At 43.9% G+C, this 8,917-nt stretch overlaps 1 protein-coding gene across 7 annotated transcripts in view; it reads left to right on the forward strand.

Annotated features, from left to right (window-relative positions):
• FGFR3 (fibroblast growth factor receptor 3) overlaps positions 1 to 6,386 on the forward strand; it is a 56,532-nt gene extending 50,146 nt beyond the window's left edge. For all 7 annotated transcript variants that reach the window (XM_061467083.1, XM_061467086.1, XM_061467113.1 and 4 more), the window contains 4 exons: positions 866 to 936; positions 2,357 to 2,494; positions 2,951 to 3,056; positions 3,142 to 6,386. In XM_061467083.1, coding sequence (XP_061323067.1) covers positions 866 to 936; positions 2,357 to 2,494; positions 2,951 to 3,056; positions 3,142 to 3,306 — 480 coding nt within the window. In that variant the 3' untranslated portion in view covers positions 3,307 to 6,386. The remainder of the gene's footprint in view (positions 1 to 865; positions 937 to 2,356; positions 2,495 to 2,950; positions 3,057 to 3,141) is intronic.
• Positions 6,387 to 8,917: the final 2,531 nt, after the last annotated feature.

Genomic DNA, 8,917 nt, shown 5'->3' on the forward strand with positions numbered 1-8,917 from the left:
AAATCTGTCTTAATTACAAGGATTTCTTGATCATAAATTAATTACAATTGTTGGGAATTTAAATCATACGTCAGATGGACTTTCCCTGTTAGAGCTGTGTTGGACAGCTGAGAACATAATCCTATTTATGCATCCTGCCTATGTCCCATCTCTAGTTGCCTCCCACAGTGAGACAGTGGGTCAGAAGAGGACAGAGTCCCCCTGCAGCCGAATTATGCCTCAAACACAAAACAGTCCTTTCTGACTCCCTCCAGGGGCCAAGCAAAGCCCCAAAGAATTATGATTAATCTGATCTTTGTCATCTCATATATCTCACATGTGACAACCCATGTTTATGACCCTGATGTAGGATGTTCCCCTGGAAACCTGGGGTCAGGCCTCCTCCTTCAGCCCTCAGCAGGATCAGGATTTGTTTCTTAGAGGATATGGCCCTTGCCTTCAATGTTGGAAATTTCCCTTCAAGTTCAGCCCAAGCCAGGTTCAGACTCGGAGTCAACTGCTTCTTCCAACCAAAGAGATGGAAAGTGTTGTCTCAAGCTCTGCTGCGGAGCTCGCTGCATTTATGAGCAATGGATGCTGTTCCCATGCAAAGATTTAGATGAGCTGATACGTTAAACCTGCCTTGGCAGTGAAATACAGTCCTCCACAGAGAGCATTTACTGCATAGATTGTCAATGAAGATCCAGGGATCAAATGCTCTAATCTGTTTATATGTGGCCACTCCTGCTTTGCCCAGTGACCGGGAAGGCAGATGTGGCTGTTAATGAAAATGTTTCAAACTGGATTAGAAAAGAAGATTCAGATGGTGCCGTTGTGGCTGGGGGAATATGCTGATGGGATGTTCCCATTGTCTTCCTAATTACAGGGTCGGCTGCCTGTGAAATGGATGGCTCCAGAAGCTTTGTTTGACCGGGTCTATACTCACCAGAGCGATGTGTAAGCATACCCTCACTTTAAAAGGAAAATAATGAAATGACCAGGAAATCAACACCTATAGTATCTTAAAGACAAAGTACTGCTAAGCATGAGCAGGGCTCCTTCACTGCTGGGGTGCCTGGGGATGCAAAAACAAATTACTCGATTGCAAGCTGCAGCTTTGCACACGTGGTTTTGTTTTACTGTTATCTAGTTGTTTTCATCCAAGGATCTCTAGTGAGCTGCTGAAAAATTGTTGGAAGGCAAGCAGGTATTTCTTAGTCATTTATAGATGAGGTGATTCCTCCTCAGTCAAAAACTGTGCAGAAAGAAAATTCCATGCAGAAGAATTGCCCTTGGCTTCCTGCACACTTTGCCCCAGACAGTTGCATTTCAGCTGAGTATGTGGGATGAGCTTGAAACGTTCTGTCTGCTGTTAGTAGAGTTGATCAGAGACTATTCAACAAATACATTCTTGGATTAATTTTGCTGCTTCATTTATTTCCTTTATTTTTCCTAATCCTATCTTGTCCGTTTTAGTGCCTCTGCACGGTAAGCAAACAGCAGAGCCTGCCTCATGTGTAAATCTGTGTCACGTCTGAACTTCACAAGGGCTGAACTAGCTCAGCATGCACGCTGGCTTTTTTATTTCAACATGTGGTTGATAATGGCATTTCTGCAGTAATTCAGTGCCTGCTCCCCAAAGCTCACCGCTTGCAATTGGACAAATGAATCTATTTCTCTATTTTTTCACATACTTTGGCTTTCATTGATCTTAAATCATAGTTTCCATGCTTAGGTAATGCTGCAGCGGGCATGACACATAAATCAAAGCTAGAGAACGGGAGAGCGAGCGTGTGTGAAAGCGAAACAGGGACAGATAATCCCTGTTTTTAAAAAGAAAATGAAGAAGGCAAAAGATATGTTTGAAAAGGAGGACTTTTACCCAGGGCGCAGCTGCAGGACTGGAGTGTGTAACGTTAGTGCTCCACTGATGCTTGTTGGGGTATTTTTCTCCCGGCTTGGCCAGTGAAATGAGTGTTGTAACAAGCAAGTTTTGGTATCAGCTTGCACAATTAGTGGCCTGTGGTTCCAAGCCTGCAATTCAGTGAAGCCGTGCATGAATAATTTGATTTGTTCCATTCAGTGGAGCTGGTGGAAGACCTAACAAAGAGCTGTGGGTGATAGATGGGCTGTCACCTATCTGATTAAATGCTCATTTCAATTTCAGACTTGGTGCCTGGGATTTCTTTGCTATTGAGTTGGATCAGCAGAGATCTCCAAGTAACTAGTAAAAATGGCCTAGGCAATTAGTCATGCTATTGATGACTCTGTTAGCTATGCATGGCTGCACAGAAATAAAGCCAAGAGGGGGGGAGGGGATATGGGGGGGCTTGGAAAAAAACTCATTGAATTTTAAAGATCTTTCTTTGGTTTCCAGCTGGTCTTTTGGAGTGCTACTATGGGAGATCTTCACTCTGGGAGGGTCTCCATACCCGGGAATTCCCGTTGAAGAACTCTTCAAACTCTTGAAGGAAGGCCATCGGATGGATAAACCCGCAAACTGCACCCATGATTTGTGAGTGTGTGATGGGGCTGATGTCCTTACCCCTTCCCTCTGTGGCCAAATACCACCCGAGGCTGTGGTTGGGTCTGTAGGGGCATCCGCACTGTGAGATTATTCAGCCATCTCCAGATAGTCTTACCCATCCCTACTCATTGCAGCTCAGCCCATGGCTGCTGAGCTGCATAACATGCTCCCCCTGGTTTGGTAGGTGGTGGTTGGGGTTGCAGCTCTGGCATGTCACTTTAGGACAGGTCCTTCTGCTTTGAGAGTATGGGCACACACGAGTTAGTCAGTGATGAGGATCATGGCTCCACAAAACCTTCCTCGTCTTCTACTCAACTGGCCATGCACCAAGGTCTCCATGGCTGAAGATGCATTGGCCATAGCTGTTCTTTCAAGCGATTTGGGGGTGATTGGGTGCCACTTAGCCGCACCATGTTTGATGGTCCCCTTTGCCTTCTCATACAGGTATATGATCATGCGGGAGTGCTGGCACGCTGTCCCCTCGCAGCGGCCAACCTTCAAGCAGTTGGTGGAAGACCTGGACAGGGTCCTCACCGTGACATCCACCGATGTGAGTGTGATGGGGTGGGCACAGGGAGGGGTTGCTCTGTCCCCGCTGTGGGCACCCAGCACTGATGGGTCTGTTGCCCTGGCAGGAGTACCTGGACCTCTCGGTGCCCTTCGAGCAGTACTCACCAGCTGGCCAGGACACCCACAGCACGTGCTCCTCGGGGGATGATTCAGTCTTTGCACATGACCTGCTGCCCGATGAGCCCTGCCTGCCCAAGCACCCTCCTTGCAACGGCGTCATCCGGACGTGAGGAGCCCCTCCTGGGCAGAGAGATGGATGGACGGACGGGAGGGCAGTGTGCCCATGGAGACAGGAATGTGGGGTGCCGAGGATGAAGGATCTTCCGGTGGAACTGCACGATGGTGCCCAGAGATGTGTGTTGTTGTCGAGCTGTTCAGGGTAGAAAAAGAAATATAATTAACTTTTTTTTTTGGTTCTTTTGGTTTTTTTCCCATTTGCTGTATAAAGAGTCAAGAAGCACTGTTTGGCCTGAAGGAACTAATCTCTTGCCAAGATGATTTATCATATCTGAGATTTTTTGGGGGGGTTGTTTTTCATTTTTGGGTTGTTTTGTTTTTTTTTTTTGGACTAAGGAGAATGTTGAAGCTGGGGGGGCACTGACCTCCCAGCCTCTGCGCTTGCATTTCCAGTGCCAGAATAGCCGTACTGTGCCTGCAATACGAAGAAGAGGAAATAAAATCTTCCTTTTTTTTTTTTTTTAAATAAGAAAGAAAAAACACAAATGAAAAAAAAAGAAGTGTAAAGAATGTAGAAATTCTTCGCTTATGCAATCTGTACATGAACCTTTTTGGTGGAGCTGAAAAGCCACGTTGCCTGCAGGGATTCATATATTTATAAAAATATCTATATTTTTGTTGTCGTCGTTTTTATAGCTTCGTGATCGTTCTGCCCAGCTACATAGAAGGAATCCTTTTTGGAAGAAGAAGAAGAGGAAAAAATGATAATTAAATAAAATGCAAACCATCATGGAGAAAGGAAAAAAAGAACATAAAAAGAGACAGTCAAGTCATCTGAATGGCAGTGCTTTGGCCATGCCACTGGCCCTTGCACTGGGCTGGGAGCAATGGGGCCATGCTGAGGTTGGAGCAGACCCCAGGGGTGGGCATCTCAAGCCATATCTTGATCTTTGAGAACAACCTCTTTGGGGAGAAAAATCTTGCTTTTGGGGTTTGTGCATCTTTGCTTGCCAAGGGTGAGTGGGCACTTCTCCATCCACCCCTCGACACCTGCAGTTTGGCTCCATCTACGTGCAGTGACTCGGAGAAAGAAGTTACGGGTACCTGTAGGCAAGAGCCTTTAACTTATATCAAAAAGGTTTATTCCAGAGAATCTGTGTATATATCTATAAATATATCCTGTATATATATAAATAAATATATTAAAAAAAAGAATGTATAATACTAATGCAACATAAAGCAGTACTGAGAGAGAGAGTCTCAAAATAGGAGCATTGCAATCTAGGATATACTGATCTGGGCAAAAAGAAAAGATTTTTGTGTTTGTTTTATACCTTCACAGTTTTGTTTTAAAAATTGTACCTTAACATGTATATTTGTAAAGAAGTTATTTATAGACATTAACATTATCTGTTCATGGGTTTAAATAGCGTAGTGTGACTGTAAACTTTAAAGTTCACCGAGCTTAAGGGTGGGGTTTTCTTTAACTTATTAAAAAATGGAGAAAAAATATATTAATCAAGTTTTTCTTTTTGTGTTTATGGGAAATATTGAAAGAGTGTATAGGTGTACAGTCCTTTAACAAAGTACATTTAATGTTATAAATATATATATATGTATTCATTAAAAAGCAAAATATTAGTTTATCCTGGATTGCAGTGAGCAAAGGTGAGTTTATTTTTCAATTCATCACCAGTGGTTAAAACCAAACAAATAGCAGCAGAGAGATGATTTTTTACATATTGCAGAAAAACAGGGCTAAGAATTCTTCCATCAGTTTAACCACTGTGCATTAAGGGGGCAGGAGGGTGTTTATTTTTCTATTTTCAAATGAAGGTATTCTTTGTGGTCGATTTAATAACCGGTGTGCAGCAAAACACGCTGTTGATTTTGGATGATGCGGGGTAATGTTTTCCCCCCCTTTTGCCAGTACCGTTGTATTTTGGGCTTCAGAAATGCCATGCGAGCAAAATAGCAAGAAGAATGACAGTGTTTGCAGGAGAGGTGCAGTGACTGCATGTTTCTGTTGTATGTAACGCACTGGAAAATGCCAGTGGTGCCCCATTTTCTGTGTTTAAAATGCTGTGCTGGTTTTGTTCCTCGACATCAGATAGCTGTTTAAAAGCACAGATGGGAACTAGGGAATTTTAGCACGGATCAAGCTGACAAGGGGGAAGATTTGGGCTGCGGTTACTTTTATGAGTGGGCTTTTTTTGTCTGGAAGACTTCACTACCACAAAGAGGCAAGGAAAATTGCATCCTGAATTCATCCTTTCCATTCTCCTCTGGTGCATATTACATATCAATGTTTCAGAATAACAGGATGACAGCATCTCATTTTAAGATTATTTTGTTTTCTTAGAGCCACAAAATCCTTATCCTAAAGAAATAATTTATAGTTTTGAGGTTACTTCAATGGAAGGTTGAGAAGGTAGATTTCTATAGAGTTTTGTTCTGTTCTGTTGGAATAAAAGAATTTGTTGGTATTTTCTTACAAATGTCTGCTAATTGTGTACATTCCAAGTACTGGAAGCATTGAGTTTTCCTGTACTGAGAAAAGAAAATGTACAAAACTGTGCATGATTTCAAATGTTACTAGATATTATAAATATATATATAATTTATTGAGTTTTTACAAGATGTATCTGTTGTAGACTTGTTGACTTTAACATTTCTTATTCAATGCTTATATAGTTTTATAGCCTGGACTATTATCTTTAAAAGCTTAAAAATTAAAATTTCCAATTTTGTTACATTTTATACTGTCAATGTTCCAATCCACAAGTTTGCATTAGTGTGATCTTTTCGATGAGCAATTCTTATTCAGTTTATTTTAATACTGTATTTCTGTGCCTGACAGCTGCAGCTGTCCAAGGTGTGAGATGAACACTAAATAAAACTATTCTGCTTTTGTTAACATGGCAAACTTACTTTTACAAAGAAACAAAAAGAAATAAACAAGTTGTTCAATTGGGGGCTTTATTCCCTGTCGTGAGGGTCCTTTGCAAAGCCGAGTCTCCTCGGCTCTGGGATTTGTAGTGCCAGGAGGGTTTATTTTTGACACTGCTGCTTTGTGAGTCCTGGCCAGCACAGGTTTTATATTCATAATAAATTTATAACAATTTTGGTTTAAGGGCCGTATTCTTTATTTGGGAATGTGTGTATTTATAGCCACACGAGCCATTGTGTGCGTATGAGCATAGGGGAGTCTCGCACAGGATTGAGCATGTAGCAGTAGCACAAGGGTAGGAATTGCTCAGTAAACCTCTTGCAGATTTCTCCCAGTGTGATGGTGGTGGTGCTCATGCTGTGTTCAGCCCTGCAGATGCTGGTGGAGATGGAAGGGGCACAAGAGGAGTTCACCACTAGGGAAGAGAGAAGTTGGGTGCATTGGAGCAGGCACCCGGTGCTTGGTGGGATGGGCACAAGGGACTTCATCCTTTCTTGCTCCCAGAGGAGCCCATGTTTGGCTTTGGTTTTGGAGTGGTTGAGCAAGGGAGTTCACTAAATCCTTGCTTCGCTTGTAGTAGACGATGCAAGGGGAAGGTTGGGAAATATTAGGCCAATCCTACCAGCACTTCCATATAGTGTTAACAGATTCCTACAAGTAACCCTGTTGAACTGCATCCCAGATACCCCAATTTTGCATACAAGTTTATCTACCTACATATAGCCTACCTATAGTAGCAGTCATCCATAGTTTTAAGCAGCTAGACATTGGAATGCATGCATCTGAGCAGGTTACATCTGCAGCCCTGGGACTGGTGCCACCACTATTGCATCCTAGCAGAAAATAGAATTATATAGGGTTTTAGGTAATTTATTTGCCACTGTAAGAAAAAATCAGTCTGTTTTTTCTTTATTACATACTATTAGGGTGCACTTCATTGTGCAAGAAGTCTTGCTGCCTGGAATGAGTTGTTTCCATGCTTTCAGGACACACGTTGGTGGCCAGCCCTAAGCCCTGTCCAGCAGGAGTGGCATGGGCCAGGGACCAATCCCTTGCCATCCAGGGCTGCAGTCAGAGCACAGCTAAATGGCCTTCTGATGGTTCATGTGGAAACAGCTCCATCATGGCAGGGTGGTGAGGAGGTTGTGCAACATTTGCCACCAGGACATGAAAAACAAGAGAAGGATGGATCGCTCTGCACTAAGCTTTCATGTGTAGCATACCCGTGCTTCATAGCTACCCAAAAAAAGTCCTCTGAGCACACAGGGAGCGCAGAAGTCACAAAAAGGCATGTCTCTGTCCTGGCTCAGTAGCTGACCAGCACATGGAGCTGGTGTGATGTTTGCTTTCCCTCTTGGGTTTCATGATGTCACTCTTCCTCCACTGGCCTTCACCCACAGCACTGTTTGCTTGTGGGCTAGGGAGGAGAGGGTGGTGCTTTACTTTTAATTGCTCTACAATAGAGCCAGTTCTTAGCTGAGGATGAATATTTGGCTGCGGCGTGTGATGTGCATTGAGCAACGTGCAAACACATCTCAAGGAACATCTGCAGAGCTGCTCGGTTGGGATGTGTCAAGGAGTGTACATCCCGCTGCAGCTCATCCTGCGGTGGCCACAGCCTTCCACCCGAACTGTCTGCCCTTTCCACATGAAAGAGGTCTTTCTCAAAGCAGAACAAATGTTTTCTTTCCTCTGCTGGTGACTACACAAATAGGGCCTCGCACTGGACGCCATGACCTGTTCCATAGCAACATTCAAACAAATTACTAAAACCCTGATTTATTCCCATTGGTTATGGCTCCATGGTGAGACAGGGAGGATTTGGCAAAAGGAAGAGAAGTCTGAGGCTCTGCAGGTGTCAGTGATAGATGGCAACTACAACTAAAATAGCAAAGTTTCCTGGCGGTGGTGCCGTTCAAAACTCTTGAAGGAGGTGTCTCCTGCTGGTGGACTCCTCTGAGCAAGTGCATCCCTCCCAGAGGCTGCATAACCTGCAGATAGGGAGTCTGGAGTCATCACTTGTGTTGACATGAAAATGGAATATAAAAGGAGACCAATGGATCTGCTTAAAACCACAGAGCTACTAACAACAGGAGGACACAAGGGAATGCTCAGAGGAGATGCTGGGAGCTGAATAGCTTTCTAGGGCTTCTTGACCCAGGACCATGGGCTCACCAAGAAACATTCATTGTACCCTCTTCTTCCTCCACCTTGTCAGCCATGTTAGCTCTGATTTAGTTTCTCTGTTTCATCACCATCGTTTTGTTTTTCACAAGCAGCATCTCAGGTGTAGGCAACATGTCAAGCAGGAGTGTCGTGCCCTGCCCCCAAGATTATTATCTAAAACGAGAAAGAAATCCATGTCCTACCATGTGGTGCTGCAATCAGCTCCTAGCCCTGCAGGGTCATATGTGCCCACATGCACCACTGTGTGATCAGATCCCCTGCTTGGTCCCCACCAAACACCTACCCATAACCATTGTACCTGTCCTAGGCCCTTTTGGGGGGCAGCATGCAAAAGCAGGGGATGGGACAAGAAAGTATAAAAGCAGAAGAAAGATACCTTAACAAATATGCAAGTGGGATTGGCCCAGAAATGATTTTGTTAAAGGCCAAAATCTGTGTGCATCACCTACCAAGCATGACTTGCTCTAGGTTCCTCACCAGTGCAAGCAAAAGTGGCTTTGCCATCAAGGAGGATGCACCCCAGTGGG

This window comes from Pezoporus flaviventris, unplaced genomic scaffold, assembly GCF_033815535.1.
Source record: "Pezoporus flaviventris isolate CSIRO_AGI_PZ_B2104156 unplaced genomic scaffold, CSIRO_AGI_Pfla_v1 ptg000002l, whole genome shotgun sequence".
NCBI lineage: Eukaryota > Metazoa > Chordata > Aves > Psittaciformes > Psittacidae > Pezoporus > Pezoporus flaviventris.